This window comes from Pempheris klunzingeri, chromosome 5 (genome assembly GCF_042242105.1).
Source record: "Pempheris klunzingeri isolate RE-2024b chromosome 5, fPemKlu1.hap1, whole genome shotgun sequence".
Taxonomy (NCBI): domain Eukaryota; kingdom Metazoa; phylum Chordata; class Actinopteri; order Acropomatiformes; family Pempheridae; genus Pempheris; species Pempheris klunzingeri.
Window position 1 is genome coordinate 20,187,426 of NC_092016.1, and position 21,342 is coordinate 20,208,767.

General features: G+C 44.3%; 1 protein-coding gene across 1 annotated transcript in view; it reads left to right on the plus strand.

Annotated features, from left to right (window-relative positions):
* Positions 1–21,342, plus strand: part of mical3a (microtubule associated monooxygenase, calponin and LIM domain containing 3a) — a 58,154-nt gene that overhangs the window by 17,092 nt on the left and 19,720 nt on the right. The window contains exons 7-32 of the mRNA XM_070830015.1: positions 186–286; positions 1,554–1,811; positions 1,997–2,112; positions 2,490–2,616; positions 2,780–2,873; positions 3,601–3,748; positions 5,786–5,982; positions 6,158–6,276; positions 6,371–6,433; positions 6,578–6,751; positions 7,770–7,871; positions 10,134–10,244; positions 10,736–10,798; positions 11,008–11,121; positions 11,285–11,389; positions 11,777–11,890; positions 12,790–12,894; positions 14,114–14,221; positions 14,679–14,865; positions 15,627–15,721; positions 15,979–16,072; positions 18,548–18,746; positions 19,113–19,369; positions 19,713–19,805; positions 20,465–20,617; positions 21,077–21,139. Of these exons, the coding sequence (XP_070686116.1) occupies positions 186–286; positions 1,554–1,811; positions 1,997–2,112; positions 2,490–2,616; positions 2,780–2,873; positions 3,601–3,748; positions 5,786–5,982; positions 6,158–6,276; positions 6,371–6,433; positions 6,578–6,751; positions 7,770–7,871; positions 10,134–10,244; positions 10,736–10,798; positions 11,008–11,121; positions 11,285–11,389; positions 11,777–11,890; positions 12,790–12,894; positions 14,114–14,221; positions 14,679–14,865; positions 15,627–15,721; positions 15,979–16,072; positions 18,548–18,746; positions 19,113–19,369; positions 19,713–19,805; positions 20,465–20,617; positions 21,077–21,139 (3,360 nt within the window). The remainder of the gene's footprint in view (positions 1–185; positions 287–1,553; positions 1,812–1,996; positions 2,113–2,489; positions 2,617–2,779; positions 2,874–3,600; positions 3,749–5,785; positions 5,983–6,157; positions 6,277–6,370; positions 6,434–6,577; positions 6,752–7,769; positions 7,872–10,133; positions 10,245–10,735; positions 10,799–11,007; positions 11,122–11,284; positions 11,390–11,776; positions 11,891–12,789; positions 12,895–14,113; positions 14,222–14,678; positions 14,866–15,626; positions 15,722–15,978; positions 16,073–18,547; positions 18,747–19,112; positions 19,370–19,712; positions 19,806–20,464; positions 20,618–21,076; positions 21,140–21,342) is intronic.

The following is a 21,342-nucleotide window of genomic DNA, read 5'->3' on the forward strand; positions in this document are numbered from 1 at the left end:
CATTAGGTCTGATGCCAAGCCTGCCACACAGTTTATTGCTGACATGACGGTGTCCTCTGGGCTTTGGTTGTGTGCTCTGAGGCGTGTAATTGCTCCTCTAATGACGACATAAGAGCCAGCCATGGCAGTAAGGAAAATTATTGGGCTTGGTATGTAACAATACGTCTTTCTCTTGGTGTTCGTAGGTATTGACCTGGAAAACATCGTCTACTACAAGGACGACACGCACTACTTTGTGATGACTGCCAAAAAACAGAGTCTGCTGGAGAAAGGAGTCATTCTGCATGTGAGTGATCAAAGCCCAGAGCTCAGCTCAACGTGGTGTGTGTTTGAGAGACAATTATTGCGTCTCCTGCTGTCTCTCTGTAGTAGACTTAAAGGCTATAAGCACGCACAGACTGACCGAATCAGAAGCCCGTCCCTCTGTTGTCTTTGTCTCTTTCATTCTTTCAGTCTTTTATTCTCTTTCTGTGTTTGCCCAGTATCGGACTAATGGTCTCACCAAGCCAACAGTGTTTTACCAACTCAAGCATACTTACTGAGTGTTTGTGTCCTCACTATACACGGTAGTTTCCTTTCCCTGGCCACTTTCCACAGGAAACCGGAAAGAGCTTTTTACTTGTCTGTCTTCATGTACAAACATAACGTGAAGGTGTGCTATGATTGTGCAGTGGCTGTTGGATTCCAAATTGCCTCAGAAGTCTTTTAAATTAGCGTTTTTGCAAACCTAATCACAGTCATCACTCCTCTGCTGTCTGACATATGCACAACATAGTTTGGTGGGTGGAAGCTGCCCCTCTGCGTGTGTGTACAAGTCTGTGTGTTTTCATGGGTACTTATGACATTAATGAAGTTTTGGTGTACACTGAGGTCGGAAGCCAGATGGTATTTGGAGTGTGAGGGCACGTGTTAATGAAAAGTCATAATTTTACTGGCATAGTTTCTTCTGGAAGTTTCCTTTTAAAACCAAGTCCTTGACGGATCCTTTTATAGCAGCGAAATGACTCTGTCCTGCCCCTTGGAAAAGGATAGAGGAAGGGCGGTCGAGTGGCAGAAGGGCATTGGAGGCCACACAGTTCAAGGCAGCTCTGCAAATCAGAAAACAGCCCTCATTCATATCTTCCACTACCCTGCCCTTCCCCTCACCCACCATCACCACCACCAGCCTGGCATTGGACAACCGGGGAGTTCGAAGATGGAAGAATGTGCCTCTCACCGCCCTCTATGAAAACATGTCACCTTGAAAGCATGCAGTGATTTGACGCTACATGTTGGAGAGACTTGTGAACTGCACAGTTCAAGTGCTTGGGCCTCTCAGTAGGGCAGTGAAGTCTTAAAGGGGACCGTCGCCTTCAAATTGTTCCTTATTTCGAGGGCAATTTTTAGGATTATTGCTATTTTTCTTATCTCTTTCTTATACAGTAGTTTTCTTTATCGCCAAATGTCATAATGTCAGTTATTTTGTGAGCCTTTAATTGTCCTTCCTCATATAATAGAATACATTTTATCTGGGTAATTTGTCTAAATAATACCTTGTCTTGTCCCTCCTGTAGGACTATGCAGACACAGAGATGCTGCTGTCCAGGGCTAACGTGGACCAGGCGGCCCTGCTGTCTTATGCTCGCGAGGCTGCGGATTTCTCCACCAACCACCAGCTGCCCACACTGGACTTTGCCATCAACCACTACGGCCAGCCCGACGTAGCCATGTTCGACTTCACCTGCATGTACGCCTCAGAGAACGCCGCCATGGTGCGCCAACGCCATGGTCACAATCTGCTGGTTGCGCTCGTGGGCGACAGCCTGTTGGAGGTGAGGGAGCCAGCAGAGGGTTTTAAAGCTTCGTATGAGAGAATGTATTATTGTTCCACGCTGGTCAAGTTCACTTTGTTCTTAACTCTTGCGTCGCAGTTCTACCCCTCTTGGGTTTTTTTCTATCCTCGGTTCTTCTGTGGCCATATTTGGTTGTTGAATGTGCTGCTCTCTGTTGTCTCCAGCCCTTCTGGCCCATGGGCACTGGCATCGCCCGAGGTTTCCTGGCAGCCATGGACTCAGGCTGGATGGTGAAGAGCTGGGCTCAGGGAAAAACCCCTCTTGAGGTTCTGGCTGAGAGGTGAGGGTGTGGAAACACTGATGCATACGCACGGAGACCCGCCCTATTTTTGTACTGGCACGCACACACTCACGCACACACCTAAACACACACGTTCTCTCTCTTCAAACACACCCTTTTATCTCTAAGTGTTTTACTAGGAAATGTGCCTCTATGTGATTTCAAACATCAATCCCACTTCTGCTAATACTAATGTGATAAAAGGCTCTCAGAAGAACTGAATGGAATGTGACTCCTCTGTTCTGCACAAACTCTCAGTGCTTTAACAAAGTTAATGTTTTCTTAATCTGTTGCCATAGTCTCTCCCTATGTTTTCCTCCAAGCAATAACACTCTGCTTATATGTGAATATATTTCATTTTTTCCTCTTTGCCTTAGAGAGAGTATATACCGTCTTCTGCCCCAAACCACACCGGAAAACGTCAGTAAGAACTTCAGTCACTACAGCCTGGATCCGACCACGCGTTACCCCAACATTAGCCTTAACTTCCTCAAGCCCAGCCAGGTGAGTGTGAGAGCCAACGACTCGCAGGTTCCATCTTTGTCTCTGTTGTTATTGCCCACAAAAGATGTACGGTGTCAGTCACGGATAATGTCATCATGAAATCACAAATTTGAACATGTCTGTGGGTGGGTGTACTATAATCTTGTGTGTTCTGATGTTGCAGGTGAGGCATCTCTGTGACACAGGAGAGTCCAGGGAAATGCGCATAGAAATCGAGAATGTGATCAACTCGTCGACACCCAAGTTGGCCAGGAATGGTTTGTACCTTTCACATGCTTGCAAATGAGACAGTAAACTGTTTTAAAAGACATTCTTTGGTGTGCTGATTGATCAGTACAGGATTTTGCTGCAATCACTGTTGCTGAAATGTAATAATGAACTATTTTCACTCTAGACAATTGCCTGCTTGACAAGCAGTTGCAAGGTAACACAAAGTCCAAATGCATGGTGTTGCTTTTCAGGGATTCTTTATAGTTTTAACACTTTTAAAGTGAATCTGCTGTGAACTCATGAATGGATAATGTAAAATGACTAGAGGAATGATGGAACCTTGAGCCTATGAAATTATTTTGTGCGTGTACTAACTCAGTCATTGATAGTCTCATCTGAGCTCCCTGGTTTGGTTCTGTCCAGTATGTCCATTCTAGCTGTTTTGAGGGTTTCCTGCGAGTTCTGCATCCCTTCCTAACCTCTCATTTGCATCCCTTTCCTCCTTTATGTCAGTAAAAGTTTTACATCTCGCAGTTCATAATATTTCCTTGTTGGCTGGTTAAACCTGGTACTAACATGGATGATGAGGCCACGGATGACAAAACTTTATGATCCTATGCTCAGCCTTGCCTGACCAAGGCCATGAGATTGCCCAGCAAGAGATCTGCAGCTCTGCCCAGAAACAGTTTATGTTTCTTTCCATGTTAAATCCACATTCTGCTCAACCTGCTGCTCTGATATCAAGCCCTCAATTTTCTCTTTCTGCCACACCAGAATCCATAGCTCGATCCAGTAAGCTGCTGAACTGGTGCCAGAGACAAACGGAGGGATACAGGAATGTCAACGTAACAGACCTTACTATGTCTTGGAAGAGCGGTCTGGCCCTGTGCGCCCTCATTGACCGATACAGACCGGATCTCATGTGAGTAGAAATGCACACAGAGCACACACCGAATGGAGCACAGATGAATCCAGGTGCAAAATCTGTGTTGCAATTTGTGGATACATTTACAAACTCTGCCAAGTGTGTCTGTTATGGTTAGAGTGAAAGGGTTAAAAAATGCTGCTGTGCCTGGAATGACAGGCCTGCTGTGTTTATGTGAGTTTGTTGGTTGCTAATGATGTTTATTGTCTGGTTGGGACCTTGGCTTCAAGCTGTATATCACTGTAAATGAGGTGACAGCTACCAGTCATAGTAGCCTCTTGGGTCCCTTATGGGAGCCCTCCCCCTTATCCCTGCTTTCCCTCATACACACACACACACACACACACACACACACTCTCTCTGTAAACAACACAGTCTCCAGCTACATTTTCTAATGTAGTTTGTTATTCTCTGGAGGCGACGTGGCAATTAACATTATAAGCTATTAGTGTGTGTGTGTCCTGCCTGGCCTTTACTAAGTAGTGTAGCAGTTGTGCTCTGCTGCCTTTGATAGGCCAGAACAGGAGGAGGGGAGGGACAGTGATGAGTGGAGGTGTCTTGGGAAAACTGCAGCATGTACAAGAAGGACTGTTAATAGGGACTGAGTGGAGCGCTCACTCTGCGCCTGATGTTACATTCTAGTGCTAATGCTTGTAAATGGACTGAATGTGCAGCTGAGATGTATTGATGACCAGTGGTAATGGTATTTTCAGCTGCAGTATAATGACATTTACAGTAATACCTTCCACACTGAGCACAGTGCACAAATACTCCTTCATTAGTGTTTATTGCAGACTGTGCGTCAGTTCATTTCCATTATATGCAAAGCTCCTGGATAGTTGTTGCGGGAAAGCATAGATTTGTTCCCTAATTTTATTTTTCTGAAATGTTGCTGATTCATCACAAAATGAGACATTTGAGATATTTGGTTATTGCATGTTCATCTTCATTTCACGCTGCACGTGAGGAAATAACCAATCATATTTAGATTGTATGACAGACATTCAAACCTGCATTGATAAATATTTTTATATCAGCAGTGGATCAAATGACTGTGTATAATGTTAAAGGGGTTGCTCATAGTGATGAACCCACAGAGAATTCCTATCTTCTCTTCATCCTTCAGCTCACAGATCGTGACTTTGCTGTTTTGTTTGACTCACATCTCTCATATCATCGTTTCCTACCACAAAAAAACACACACTCGTAAAGATTAGTGACAAGCTGGTGAACACACGAGTGAAGTATTCAGCAGCTTAAGAACCATATATCTCCCTCAGGAGTGTGTATAGCGCAACAGGGTTCAAAGGTGAGTGAATATTAGACTCACATTTGTCAGGTGGCCAAAATGAATGATATTGTTGCTCTGTGTTTGTTAAAGAAGCAACTGTTTGCTCACTCATTTGCCATGTCAGCGATCAACTCACAGCTTGTTTTTGCTGCCCCCAAGTGGCCAAAGAAATTTATAACGTGGGTTTAAACGCCACAGTTTGTTTTACGTGAGGACCAGCACAGTTCTTCTAGTTTTTGATAATGTCTAAGCCAAGGTCATGTCCCTGAAGTACACCTGAGCGGCTCTCTGTGTTTGGGGGATGTAAAATGGATAACAATAATCAGACACAGTATATCTGGTGTAATATGGTAGTAATACATGTAGTTAGAAAGACTGCATGTATGATTATTAGCAAAGTGAATGTTGCAGAGTTTGTTTCTGGATCACAAAACAACTCTGCTCTGCTTTGAACGTTAATGCAAAAGTCAGAAAATAATGACTGTAAAATCTAATTTTGTCCTCCAGACTTCACTAATGAAAATCCCAACCTAATCTGATTTGTAGTGAATGTGTTGCCTGTTGTGTGTGTGCTTATGTTACATTTACAGGAACATCAGAGATTAAGATTATTGAGATTAATGCTTATTGTTTTATGATTATCTTTTTTTTTTTTTTTTTTCCACAACCCCCACCCTGTCCCATCTCATTCTCACTTTGTCTTATGGTCCTTCTCTCCTTCTCCCTCTGCCTCCTGCGCTCAGTGACTTCGATTCCCTGGACGAGCGAGATCAGGAGAAGAACAACCAGTTGGGTTTCGACGTGGCAGAGAGGGAATTCGGGATCTCGCCCTGCATGACTGGCAAGGAGATGTCGTCTGTGGTAGAACCAGACAAACTCTCAATGGTCATGTACCTCAGCCAGTTCTATGAGATGTTCAAGGACACAGTGCCACCTGGAGGTGAGAGTGGGTGATACAACAGGGCTGCCTTCGTCTGTAGTCTGGTTTTGGAAGGTGTCTGTAATTACAGCCTTCTCACAGATGCTGTGAAAACATAATTACCTATAATCCTGAAGGGATTTACACTGCTTTTCTGTGCTCTTATCCTTCCATTCTTTGCTTTTTTTTTGCTCAGATAACCACAACTTGAGTCCTGAGGAGAAGGCGGCACTGATAGCCAGCACCAAATCTCCCATCTCCTTCCTCAGCAAGCTTGGTCAGAGCATCGCAATATCCAGGAAAAGAAATCCAAAGGTCAGAGTCTGAAAACAGCCTGTCAGCACTGCTTGATCTTTTCTTTAAACATCAAAAATGTGGGAGTGAAAAATAACTCATGTGTCATCTGCAGGACAAAAAAGAGAAGGATGTTGACGGTTTGGGGAAGAGAAGAAAAACCAGCCAGTCTGAAGATGTGAGTAGGTCTGACAGCGAAGCGTCTCAGATATTGAGCTTGAGATTGTTATTTGAGCAGCCAATTCAGCCAGAACGGACTAATTAATCCCACTAGACTGACAGCAAAACGCAAACAACTGACTGTTTTTCTACTTTCTCACAGGAGGAGGTATCCAGGACGGGCCGTGACGACAGGCCGTCAGTCCCGGCTATCCTGTCGGAGAGAAAAGTGGACTCCTCCGCCGTGGGGAACCACAACAAAGTGAAGGTCATGGCCACCCAGCTGCTCGCCAAGTTTGAGGAGAACGCTCCGCAGCCTACAGGACTCAAACGACAGGTAGTGGGGAAGTCTCGTGGTTCATTTTGTGGTATTGCAGCTGGGTGGGATGGAAAGCTTAAGCAAAAGGGAAGAGACGTTGAAGGTTTTTGGGACGCTGTGGGAGTTCAGATAAGTTTCGCGCACACATTGTGGTTTGTTTTTCCTTACAATGAATATTTTGATGAATACGCAGATTTCTCGCTGTGTGGCAGGGCCTCTGGTCTCATGATGGACGGGCTGTAGGCCACTGTATTAATGAGCCCAGATCCAGAATGCTAATGCTGGTCAGACTGGGCATTGTTCCTGGGTCATGTAGGCGGCCTCACAGTGCTGACTTGGCTTGGAGGGCTCGGGTGAACTGGTTCGCCGAGCTCTGGTTTGTTTGCTTCTGAGAGTAGGAGGGAGTGTGGACTATGGGGACACTAGACGGTATTGTTAAAGGAGAGAGAGACAAATCTCAACTGTTGCTGGTGGAGAAAATGTCTTGTTTCCTTGGAACAACTACTTCTGATTAGATTTTTATTTTTTTTTTTACATCAGATCTTCTGTTTCCACTGCCTTGGCCATCATAAGCCTATGAAATTAGCCGATTTTATGATTATGTTAGTACAAAACTTAATAGTGAGTAATTGGAAGATTTGTGGGGAAGGATTTTCGGATTTACTTTAGGAATTAAAGGTTAATGCTTGGCTGAAGATACTTCATGCACACAATGCATTTCCTCTCTTTCCATCTATTGATGTACATCCATTTAGTGTTTAATGCCTGTTATATTTAGTGCTGTTATAAATACTACACGACTCTCTCAGCATGATCATCTCATGACACTCTGTCATTTCCTTATTAGTTCTGAACAAAACACTATGACTCCATCCACCCATGATTCACTTCCTTCTTTGTTTTTTCTCTCTCTCTCTCTCTCTCTCTCTACCTCGTTTCCACCTCCCATCATGGACTATTTCACGATGCCTTGCATGGTTGTTTGGGCCTCTTACTTGCTCCACTCGCTGTCACTCATCTTTATCTGACCACAAAGGGGGAATCTCTGCCCAATCTGGACCGCCTTTTGTCCCCTTCCCCGCCCCAAACCCCTGTGACTCAGCCAGTGCGCCTGGCACCTGTCCCAGCATGGAGAAAGGTAAAGAGTGGAACCCCCCCCACACACTTTATCCCCATAGAGACTAACAAGTAGACTGACCCTCTAACCTTCTGTCCCTGTGGTGTGTCATAGTGGGGAAAGCTGCTTTGCGTTGACCCGCACTAGTCTGAGCTTCGCTGTCTCTGTAGACAGTCTGCAGATCTGTTTTGTGACATTTAAAAGAATTAACTCGGTAGCTTTTGCTGTGTGGTTAACAGAACTGTGTGAGTGTTTTAAATTCGCAATCAAATGGTGGTGCGCTGTGTGTGTGTGTGTGTGTGTGTTTTTGTGAGAGACATATAACAGTGAGACGCCATCTTGGTTTCTCCTCCTTGCTTCTCCTGTCCTGGTTCAGAGGCGAACACAGCAGCAGGAGCAGCTGAGCATTCGGTACAAAGAAATGATCAAGTGTCAGACACTGCCCAACAGAGGGGAGCAGGTATGGTTAGCTACGCTGGCCTGGTAGTCCTCCAACTCCTTTCACATCCCATTATGTCCAAACCCCCCCCCTACAGGTGGAAATCGACTGGTCTTCCAGTCTAGAAGCAAGGGGAAGGGAAGGTAGCCTCACCAAGCCAGACAACATCATGATCTCATTATACAATAGAAGATTGTGCCAAACATCCTCTGAGAGCCTCATAAGCCCCAAGCAGATCAATCAGTGAAAGATGGGGAGCGCTCAGATTGGTTTCACGACTCCAAAATCTTCTCAACGGCTGTTTCGACTGTGTGCTACAAATATAAAGGAATAGTTAATGTTAAAAATGCAACACTAAAAATGACATAAAGCATGACCATAAAATGCTAACAGACCAGGAACTGTTACCCAGCAGCCATGTTTAAAACACAAAATGAATGCTAAGAAGAATAATGTCTAAATCTGCATTGTTTGCATCCGTGTTTGCTGGCTGAGTGTCTTCTTCGTCCCTGCATTTTGCCGCCGCAGTGCTGCGTTGCTTGGCACGTTAAGGCCACCTGTTGGTCAGAGGAATAGTGTGAAATCATTGGCAGGAACGTCAATCACATCATCATCATCATCATTTGTGGAAGACACAAACAAAACGGGGACTAACCCTCACCCTAAATTATCCCTCCATGGTACTGACATTAGTGAAAAACTTTGAACATTTAATAATGCTGCTGTGACCTGTATTTTAAGTATTGGTTATACGTTTTCTGGAAATCTTTAAACTATGAGACCAGACAAGGAAAACAGAAACAGAAAGGCTGGTCTCATTCGATGATATCTGCCTTCCTCCTCTTTCTTGTTGCCTTCTCTATTGCTTTTAACCCGAGAGCTCCAGTTAAACGCCCCCCTCTATGCTTCTAACCTCTCTAGAAGTAGATACAGTCAAGCTTGCCATTTATACCTGTAAATGTGTCGAAATGTTGCTCACGGAGAAATACGATCCAGTGCTACATTCACTCCTCCAGCCTCAGTAGAAGACCGGCTGCAGCCAGCTGGTTGTCATCCTGCTTTTACTCATCTCACATGTAAAAAAAAAAAAAAAAAAAACAGAGTCGGCACCAGTTTTCTCCTGCTCATGTTTAGAGAGTAGTCTTTTTTTGTGTGTGTTGTCGTTAAGACATTGATTTAAAGCTTTCAAACTCTCCCGTTTTAATGGGATTTAATTCACTGCTGTTCTTAAACGTCCTCTCACTGCGCAGGAAGCCTCTAGCTGCTAGGTAAATTAGCTGAGAGTCAGGATTATCAAGACTATTTCCAGTCTTTCCATCTAAGGACTTTTCCACACTAAGTGCACCGTTACGGTTTTTACAGCCACTCTCGCTTTAATGGTTATTTTTATATATTTTCTGTCTTAAAGTAAAACTCTCTTCGTGCAAGAAAATACAATTCTATCCGTGCTTTCTCTTTATGTTTAGATAACAAATACAGGGGAAATTTTCTACAGACTAGTCGTATACACTAAACCTTATATTAAAGTTAATTGCAGCACCAGATATAATTGTTTTACTTTGCCATGTAAACTTTGTTTGGACTATATTTTCATGGTGTGTGTATGGAAGTGTGTGTCAGGCCACCACACTAATTCTATTAACCAAATCATCACTAAGTTTTTATTTTTATTTTATTTTACTTTTAGGATTACAAGCTTTTGTGGAAGCGTTAAAATGTATTACTGCTGTGAATGACGACAAGCAGGACTGTGAAGCGTTGTGTTTACTGTTGTGTAGTGAAAGCTCATCATCATTCTCATCATCTCCTGCTGAATCTGCTGTTCCTGTTCCTCATCTCTCAAGGCCAGCAGTGGCGCAGACCAAGCATCCAGGTCGGGCTCTCGGAGCTGCCCAAAGAAAACCATTCTGCTCCCTTCTTCCTCCTCCACTTCCTCGCTCTCTCTTCACTCAGAGGTGACACATAGTCTGCTGTATCTCTCTGTTTGTCTGTCTATCTCTGCTGCAGGTCCACAGCAAATCCCATCTAGTGTCCCCGTACCTCTTTTCCCTCTCTGAAAGCATCCTTTGTAATGATAATAATAGTAATACCTCAGATTCAACCTCTGCAATGTGTAGCTCAAATGAAAACAAAACATTGCCCAATTCCCCAAATGAACTTCCTAGAGAGGTTACAGTCTTGTTTACTTCCCTGTGAGTGGGTAGTGGGTGTCATTATCAAAAGAACTGCATGTTTTGGTGCTGAAGGGTATGTTGTTAGGATGTGATGCCTTGTAAATAAATGTAGACTCGGGGGACCTTGGGTAGGTTTAACTTATTGTCAGGCACTGTCAGAGATTCTGCATAACAAGCTGTTCTCTAACACAACAGTCTTTTGTAAGAATCTGTTTATGCCCGATGCAAACCGAAGTGTTAATACAGGATGTGTCTGCTCACTTCTGCTCAAGCTTTTGCGTGAAGGTCCAGCGGAGGAGGAACTTGAATACTACGAGAAGCCTCTGAAATATGGGGTAGAGTAAATGAGTGATTGCATGGATATGTGTTCAGCTTGTCACTGCTCTTTTATTTATTTATTTATTTTTTTATGAGATGATGGTTGGAGTAGGTGTAAACAGGCTTCTTTATGCACCAAACAGCCAAAGTAGGTGTTTCTTTACACAAAGAGTGTTTTTAAAAGCCTCTTTAGCTGCACCCGAAATCAATACAGCTTCTTTGGCAGGAGTGGAATCCGCTGCACCCGACAGAGCCTGGGCCCATTCACATACCTGGTATACAGGAGAGGGCTGAGCGCCTCATCTCAAAGTTTAAGGGCAAACCTGACAGGCCGCCAAAGGTGAACCCCATGCATGGACATTTTCTGAGAACATGGTTTCTGTTGTTGCGTCATCAGGTTTTCCCCGGTCCATTTATGAGCCTGTACTGGATGTAAAGAGCACGCTATTGGGTCCTCTTAAGTCTAACTCCCTCTTTCAACTATTCCTCTTTTCTCCCTGGAGCCTAAGAAAAAGCCGTCCCGTTTCTTTTTAGAGCAGTGGAACTTGTCCCACGGCCTTACCGAGAGTCCTGGTCCACCACTATCCTCTCCTGAGTCCTCCAGAAAGGTTAGGTCGTGGTGCTGTGGACTGAGGCTCTAACATATCGACACTTTGTTGTACTGGAAGTTTTTACATTTGAGTGGACACTCACAATCTTGTTCACTTTATTTATCTTAATTGTAGCCTGTTGTTTTGTATTTCTGCTAGATAGCCTCACTAACTGCAGGGTATTGCTTTTATAGTTTACTCACTTAGGCTTAGATTACCGCCTAAATGAAAGGCTGTCAGCTGGAACTATGAAAACAGTGGCTAACAAAACATCCACGGCTCTTACCACAATAACAAGCTTTTTGGAAAGGAGACTGTTTTAGAAAATAACTAAAAAGCCAGATAATAGCTGCATTTTCCTTTTAGTTCCTGTCCTGTGATTGAATCATCTATGTTTCTCTGCAGGAGCCAGCAAGGCATCTGCAGCCTGACGATGAAATGCCCTTATATGTGCTTAGTATTCAGGAGAGGGCCGAGCAACTCGCCTCTCAGTTTGAGGGCAAGCCAGTCGGACCGCAGGTGAAACTTCCCTATTGACACAGGAAGCAGATTATCAGTCTAGTATTTATAGATGTTGATAAAGGAACATGTTTGTGGGAGACTTGCCCTGTTGGCCATACTGACCTTTTCTGGCGGTGTCAGCAAAATCGTTCATGTATCCCCGGTAGGTTTGTGTAGTAACTGCACAATGGGAAACCTGACAGAGCTGAGTATAAACTAACAACTGCAGGACTAAATCAGATTTCATCTTTAAACTGTATTAAAGGACAGTTAGTAAAAACACAAGCACTACAAAATATATATATATCTCAATAGCGGCAGCTGCCTGCTCTGTCTCTTTCAGCTAATGCGATAGCATGGAAGAGCTAACAAGAACACGTCACTAATTTTAAAGGCAGAGGCTGCAAGAGAAGCTAGATTTCGAAAGAGGGCTGCTGAAAATATCCCACCTCCTCCCTTCAGGCTTTCCTCCAAAGCCACTCCCTCACAGCACACTAACGCGCTGCCTGACTAACGTTACTGCTGGAGGATGATTTTATTACAGTCCTGTGTTTTTTTTTTTTTTTAATTATTGATTTCTGTGATAAGAATTTCAAGAACATAACAAAAAGTGCTTCTAAATAAGTTGCAGACCCTGCCTTTTAATGTTTGAGTCAAGGTCAGCTGACCGTAAAGGTCACATTGGCTAGAAATTAGAAATAGCAGTGTTGGTAGCACACTATTGCAATATATACTTGCATGTTGGCGTAAAGCCTCAGAGGGAGTGAAGCTGACCCACGGGCCGCTCTCCCAAACAAAACTTGGTCCAATAGTCCAATAAGAAATGCAATGAAAGAAATTATACATTCAAATTAGTTTCTTCTATTGTTAAATTGCCATTGTTTAACTACTCTCCTCTCTCCCTCCTCGTTGTCGAGCCTAAGAAAAAGCCCTCACGTTTTTTTATGGAACAATGGCACCTGGCCCGAGCCCAGTCTCCCCCCGACTCTCCCTCCTCCTCCTCCTCCGACACCTTGAGACAGGTAGTCATTTCACGCCTGGAAGGAATGGAGTGTGGTGGCGCTAACACACTGCCCCTGCACTTGGTCTTTCAGGAAGCTGCATCGTCTCACTTAATTACTGAAGTTGCTTAACCAGACTTTGCTCACTTGGGGCTTGCTTTAAAAGATCGCTGCTTGTGAAATACCAGCAAGCTCACTTGCAACCTGTTAATTGTTTACTGTGGTTTTTGGGATTAGTATGTGGGTGAGTAATTAGTCCCGACTGTGATTCTATCTGAACAGGCATCAAAATATGCTCAGCTGGGGTGTGCTTCAACTCAATTATAATTCCCACAGTTATTTTGCCAGGGGAGTCCCTGGTAGTCGTTTTGGATTAGAGGAGCAGTTTGGCAGCAACAATCTCATCTTGTGTAATTCCCATGCTGACGAGCACAGTTCCAACTGTGGAGGAGTGGCGACTTTTCAATGCAGTGGGACTACACAGTAATAATTTGCATGGTGTAAGTTTGCCTCATGTCACATGCGACCTCAATTTCTTTCCCAATAGAGCATAAAATAGATTGTTTTGAGTTATAATAGATTTAAATCCTCCGGTGGTTTGATTTGGGATTTAAACTAAAGGCGGATTCAGATAATACTGTAAAAAACCAGTTGACTGGTCCTTTCCAGGGTTTTCTTTTGTGCATATTTGTGGCTTGTTTAGTATTACACCAGTGCAGTGTGACTGCCTCAGTGTGTGTGTGTGCATGCGAATAAACAATGCATGACTGCTTTACTGGGGTGTGTGAGCACGTACAGTGGTCTTCATGAGCACTGATGTCACAGAAGCAAAGGTCTAGCTTTTTTTTGTCTTTCCAAATTCTGGGACAGTCGCTCTTTTCCTGATGTCCCAAATCCAATATTATACTTCGTTGGCAATTAAGTGCAAAGTGGAACTTCTGGATTTATTTGTCGGACTAAATGACAGATCAGTCATTTTATCACCTCTTTGGTTTGGTTTGGCCAGCACATTGAAAAAGCTTGATCAATCAAGCATGGAAACATTGCATTGTCATGTCTTAAAGTCCTGTCAGGCACTCTCGTGTGTGTAAACTCTTGTTGCTATGGCGAGTGATCTCATTACACACTCCTCTCCCCTCTGTTTCTCATTTTATCTTTCTTTTCTCATCCCCAATTTTCTAACGTTTGTCCACCTGTCTGTTCTTTTCGTTTGTTTGTTTGTTTCTCATGCTGTTGATAGCGCTATGTAAGGATGTACACAGGTGGAGTTAGCTCATTGGCTGAGCAGATAGCCAATCAGCTTCAGTCTCAGGAAGATCCTAAGCCCCCACCTGAAAAGAGGGATTTGGTAAGCACGCTGTCCCCGGGGTAGGAGGCATGTGGCTGAGCAGATAAAAGCCTCACTTGTTGTTTTTCTTGCATATCATCCGGCATTGATATGTTGTTGACACGTTGATGTGTTAGTTTTCTGTCACAGTTTAACCCTGATCCACCTCCTTTAGCCTGAGAGTGTGTGTTTGCTCAACGAGTAACTGTGATACTGTTGTGTTTGTAGAGCATTTGTCAATGATCCCCATTACCACTGATCAATAAGCATTGACTTGCTCGGTTGTTGTGGTGTTATTAGTTTAAAAAAACAGCTCAATTGCCAGCATACATCAACAGTGGCCTGATGTGTGAGCTTGTGCTGTCCACTGAGATTAAGCCTCTCCTCTCCTCTCCTCTCCTCTCCTCTCCTCTCCTCTCTCCCACATGTTTCCTTTCCTGTTCCTCTGAAAACTGATCGGTGCCGCATCCTTCCACAGGGCTCTCTGAGGAAGGAGTTCCCGGTCAACATTGGCGGCAGCGATGTGTGCTTCTTCTGTCGAAAGCGCGTGTACGTGATGGAGAGGCTGAGCGCGGAGGGGAAGTTCTTCCATCGCAGCTGCTTCAAGTGTGACTACTGTGGCACCACGCTACGTCTGTCCTCCTACGCCTTCGATGTGGAGGATGGTGAGACTGACACAGACATAACTTTTCTTTCCTTAGCCTCTGATTGTCCCATCTGTCAACTTCAACTGCAGCCAAAATGAAATTAATGAATTAGTGAAGAATTAGATTTGAGATAAACAACAGAAGTTGGAAAAGTGCTGCATCAGTCGATGCATTTTAGAACCACCATGTGTAAGATTTGAAGAAGTGTGCGAGTTCGGCGCTCTCCGGTGGTCATGTCAGAAAAGGGCCTGTGGCAGACAGACAACGCTCGCCACAACCTCCCACTCCACCCATGGATACAACCTGGAGATGAATGAGCTGAATGGAACACACAGACTGCGCCAGATTTCACAGAGCGCGTCTCATTTTTTGGTACAAACAGAAAAACATTTGCCGCCAGAGTAACTTGAAAGATGCCATATCCACATCGAATTTCAACACCTTCTGGCTTTTAACATGTAAATCTCAGCTTTAAAGGCATTGCCCCACGTTACATTATGTTACGCTGACCCCAGAGCCGAGTGCGGTCTCATGATTCCATATTTCTCCTCGCTGGGAGGTGTCTTTTGTGCTCAAGGACAGGCAGCATATTGTTCACTCACACAGAGTAGCTGTTTTTCAGTTAGACGTGGGACTAAAACCCACCGACGGTCTGAACTGGGACAGAACGAAAGATAAGATAAAGCCTGTGGACACTTGCAGAATCTGCTGTGCATATGTATATTTATGTGTGCAATTATATTTTTGCTTATGTGTTGTCTGTCTGCTTTATCCTGCAGGGAAGTTTTACTGCAAGCCCCACTACTGTTACCGTCTGTCTGGCTATGCCCAGAGAAAGAGGCCTGCTCCCTCCCCTGCTCCAGTCACTGCTAAGGTACCTGTTTTTGTTTCTAGCTGAAATCCTGGCAGAAATCAGGATTGGCTGGGAAATAATGAAGGACTTAATTATTCGGATTATCTCTAAAATGCAGTGCTAACGCAGAAGTGCTAATGTGGAAATCAGACTAGCATATTGAGTAGAGAATCTTTTCATGCTTTGACCGTTGTTGGAGAGCTCTGTCTTCCAGGAGCACCACTGTCTCCCAACACTTTGCCGCAGGTTGACGCCATCTGTCCTTCTACCTCTAACAGGAGAACCAGGCTCCCCAAATTCCCGCGGTGGCCGTCGATGCCCCCGGAAGGCCGATGGCAGCGGCAGCCCCCTCGGCCGAGCTCCAGCCTTCAGGTACCCCACTTTCCTCTCTTGCTGCGGTGGCTGCGCCCTGCCGTCTGGCCATGGGCGTGGGAGTCCCGCTGCGTACCCTCCGCCGCACGCTCTCCTGGACCTGCCACCAGGTGGCACACAACCCCCTAGACTCTCCCTTCTTGTGTACCTACTGCATCTACCTCTTCTGCTGTTTCACCATCAATGTCCTGCTCAACCTCCTCTAGCATGACTCTCTGGTCCCTCCTTTTTTTCCTGCCTTACTTCCTTTTACTCTTTGCTAACTAATGTCAGTGGGATTGTATAGATTTAGCTGACTGTACTGACTCACTGAGCCTGCGGAGTGTTCATGTAAAACTTGTGATTCTTCGTCTCAGTGATTGATTTGTTTCCTGAAGATGCAGCATTCTTTCTGTTTCTGCTACCAGCCATTTTACGAGCTGTGATTGGCCGAGGCAGTTACGCAGCGCTCTGGCAGCATCGTTTTAGAAGTGAATGGTGCATCTTGAATTCCTTTTATTTTCCTTGGCTTGGAAATTAGAAAAGAGTTGGACAGAATTCCTTCTGGTCAGCTCTCCAGGCAGCAATATTAACCATTTGTTTAACTATCCTATTCTGATTTTATTGGCAGTATCGCGCCAGCTTTCTTAACTCAATTAAATTTGGCTCCTAAGTAAATTGTTTACCTGCCTGTGTTTTTAATGAAAAGCCAAGCTTTATTCTTCTGTGATTGTAACCTCTAGTGGCCTGTGACTGCTCTCTTTTAGCTCTACCTCCACCTGTGTGATGTGTTTCTTTTAGAGCCTGCTTTGTGATGTGTTTCTTTATCTCTGTAAGCTGTTTTGCACCTACAGTATCCCTCTTACTGAAACTCACGTACTGTGATGAAGTGCCTGTATCAGTGCTTTTGTGAGCTTTACCTTTCCCCCTCCTATCAGAGCAGCTTAAAACTGAGAGCTGTACTAGTGCTTAAATTAGTGCCTGTGATTGGTTCTCTTGTGATTTTCACTCCTCTGTCAGACCTTTTCGGCTGCCCTTTCCTCCTGCATCCCTCAACCTCTTCTCCCCTGATTGGTTGCTGCTGAGACCCACTTGTGTTTGCTCAAAATAGTGCATCTTTGCTACACGAATAGCTCTGCTTTTATAGTTTGAATTTAATCAAGAGACTGGATTTTAAGTAAGCGAAGTGTAGGCCTGCTGCATTTTGTGGCAAGAGTAATATTATGAATTTCAATGGTTACTCATAAATACTCTGCTATACACACACATACATAACAATATGTTTAGATATTGGCAAAACGAAGGAATTACTTTTCTCACCAAAGATGGGCTACATGGAAAAATAGCATTAAGATAACCAGAGGATGCATCGCATCATTTTACCTGTTGAGGAAAATGGTGTCATCGTGTATAGATGAACATTATCACTGTAGGCTACATGGTAATAGGAAGTTTATATTCTAACTTTATCAGTATTCCCTATGATGTTCCTTATTCTAAGTATTGAAGATTAATATATTTGTTAGGCCGTGGGTCTCTTTAATTCCAGGGTTGGCTTTAATGCAGAGGTGAACCATCACCAGCGAACTGATATGTGAACATGTCGCCTTGCTTAGAGGGAAAAAAGGAAACCATCGCGGCTGTTTGACCACATTCCTCATCTGCACAACTTAACACATGCTACTGTATCAAATATCACACATTCATTGTCATACCTCGGTCTGTTTTGTCCTAATTAGGTAGATTGGACTTGTATCTCTGCGTAAGTGAGTGGAAATATCGTAAGTTTAGTATAATAACAATATATAAAAAAAACAATATTCATTTTGCTCAACTCAAATAAACTCAAATAAATTTGAAAGAAAAATATAATACAGTTTTAAGATTTGCTTCTCAGGACGGGAAAAAGGCAAGGCACCAACCTATTTTAGAGTGTTAAACTCATTTGTGTTTGTGGATACTATTTGCTGTAGGATTATAATCTAATGCAATAAATTCAGTTATAGATCTTAAATTGGTGTGTCCTTGTCAGTTTGTCCTTAAAAGACGAAGGTGCCTCGGAATAGTGGGAGTAATTTAACCACCAACGTGTACAGAGATGCAATAGTTTTATTATTGGATGTGTGATGGATTTGATGCTACTAGAATGACAGGTTCACACACAAAGCTTTTGTCGCCATGATTACAGTCGTTTTCATTAATGCTGACACGGCGGATTTGTGTTTTGGTTCAGTACATTTCCACACACAGACAGATACAGTTAAAGGCTTAAACGCGCCCTTCCAATCCGTCCTGCATGGCTCCTGCACTGCAGAGGGTTATATGCCCCTTTGCTCTCCACTGTTTCACCTGCCTGATTCTCAGTCGCATTTTCCTGTGCTCTCTCTCTCTCTCTCTCTTTTTCTCTCTCTCTCTCTCCTCTTGCCTTCTCCAACCTGCCTCCCCACCCTGATGTCACCATTTCACCTGCTGTCCCCACCTTATGCTCAACCCCAGTACCGGAGGTCAACGGCCTGCAGGAGCCCAGCCTGGCTAAACGTCTAAGGGGAACTCCAGAGCGCATCGAGCTGGAGAACTACCGTCTGTCCCTGCAGAGGGAGGAGGAGCTGGAGGAGGTGCCGGAGGAGACCCTGGCAGAACACAACCTCAGCAGCGTGCTGGACAAGGCCACAGACGCTGACGACTTGGGCTCCAGGTACTTTTTACCTGTTCCAAAAACAGGAATTCCTCACTCTATTTAAATGAGTGACAAGCTAACTCATAGTGATACAGACAACAGCATCCACTAGCGCTGCAGCTACATTTTCACCAGTGATTAATCTACTGATTAGTTTATCAATTGTTAGGTCAAAGGAATCCAAGTAAAATAGCTAAAATTCAGACCCCTTGGTGATGACTTTAAATGTTTACCATCATAGAGGAGGATTAAAACTAGAAAATATTCACATTCAAGAGGCTGGAACCTGTGTGTTTTTTTTTTTTTTTTCTTCATTTTTGCTTAAAAAAGTACTTGAATGAAAACGAATCTCTTCACTGAGGCTCCTTCTCTGTTTTCCAACAGTAGCTCAGAGTCAGACATGGAGGAGGAGGATGAGCAGGAGGATCAGGAGGAGGTGGAGCGACTAACCAGCCCCTCAGACCTCGGCGGCGTTCCCTGGAAGGAGGCGGTAGAGATGCACGCCAAGCTGAGGGGCGAGGAGGCAGAGGGCGAGGCTCTGGCGGACGCAGTCAGCAGAGACGGGGAAGTGGATGAGGAGGAGGAGGAGGACGAGGAGGAGGACGAAGAGGAAGACGAAGATGAGGAGGAGTCGAGCGATGGTAAATATTCATGTATCGCTCTTGCTGTGATTACAGTGGGGGTTCCTGTGTAGACTGGAGATGTAGTTTGTTTCCTTTGGTGAACGCTGTCACCATGTCCAGACTCCATTTGACCTGTTCAAAACTCTACTGGCTTTTTTTATCGAAATCTGTTTCATGTCCAGTGTCACTGTCTCAAACATTGTTCTCCTCATCCTCTTTCCTTCTTTTCCATACCCTCTGCTTCATTACCCCCCCATCCCCCCATGTCCACTGTGTTTGTGTTTGTGTGTGCGTCTGTATGTGTACATGTGTCTTTTTGGTTTTTTTCTTTTTGTTGGGCTCTGTCTCCCCCTGCTGGCAGAGGGAGATTACTGCCCCTGGGATAAAGAGCTCCAGTCTGGCCTTTGGCTGGAGAAGCACCTCACAGATGAAGAGGATGTTGGTACATTCAAAGGTAGCAGCAGAACTGCCCGTGGATGTGTTTGCAGTACCTTTGAGCGTGATATATAATCCTGGCTGGTTTGGGTTTCTTTTTTTGAGGATTTCTACATTACGCGCGTGGCTTTTATACTCTTTTGTTTTTGAGTTATTGGTTGCAGTTGTGGTTTTAAAGGGGTTTTGTGTTCATAAATGTTTTGTCTTTTAAAGCGTTGCTGTGAGTCTCCTCCCATTTTAACCTGCTATATAATACCTCTGTTTCTGTATATGGCTTTGATTTACTAACCTGATAAATGTCAGAAGTTTTTGTGTTCTCCCTCTAGGTGCAGTTATGTTTGGTATTGAGTAGCAGAATTGCTGTGTTCAACAAATGGATATTGTTTTTTCTTTAACCTTTTAACTTTGACGCTCACTTTTATGTTTTGACCTTTTTGCAGTCTAGTGCATGCAGCCTCCCTCTACTTTATGTTTTTATTTTTATATTGATACTGTATTCTAACTCTGCCTCCTCTCTTTCATTTATGTCCTGTCTTTTCCCTCCTGTCTTCTTCCTCTACTGTGTTTTTTTTCTACCTTTCCTGCACAACTGCCTTCATCTCTTTCTGGCTCACACACACAACTTCACCACGACCCCGAAAAACACACACCACACCATACGCTGACACCCTCATTTAGCCAGAAACCTGCAGATCCAACAGGTCCTGCAGCCTGTGGATCCCCAAGCCATTCCAGGTTTGGTGACAACACACCTGGACTATGAGGGAGACAAGGACGGCCAGCAGGCCTCAGCCTCCCAACCCTCTGAGCTCACGCAGCCCTCCTCCGCAGGTAACCCACCCAGAGGAGCTGAACCCGCCAAGCTGTAGGCCTCACGGGGGTTAAGGATCAGGGCGTCTCATTTCACCAGTGTGGCTGCTGCTGTCCTGTTTTGTATGTCTGCGTCTGCGACAGGAGGAGCCCCCTCCCCCAACTAACCCACCTGTTGTTTATAATCACTTTTAATTTTGTACATTTTTTGTCATGTTGCTTTTTTTTCTTGGAATGTCTAATTTTGTGTTCAATCTTTTAATTTGTCGTTCAGAGTCGCTGTTGGTCCTCTGGGGTGAATCTAAAGTTCTTCAACCACATCCCAGTTCACCACATAACCCCCTTGTCAATTCTTTTGATTTTTGTTCTGCTTTGTTCTTTTGTGTTCTGCTATGTTCTTTTCTCATGTGTCTAATTACTTTACTGTTGTTTCCCTGCCACCTATCCCTCGTTGTTCTGTATCTTCTGGGTTGAACGTAGCCCCTGCCCACACATCCGCCCGACACGAGGCAGTGAGAGTCTGGTTGGAGTCCATGTCTGGAGGTAGCACAGACTTAAAAGGGATCACGACATCCCGTCTTAGACTCGTACACTATCTGTCTATCGGCTGGCATTTTCCTGGAGCATGCAGCAACACGTGCAGAGATCACTATACTCACAAGCATGCATGCCGTGTAAGGCTGTCACTCTCAAGAGTTCTGCTCTCTTGAGGTCAGATCAACACCTCTGTTTCGCCTCACACTTCC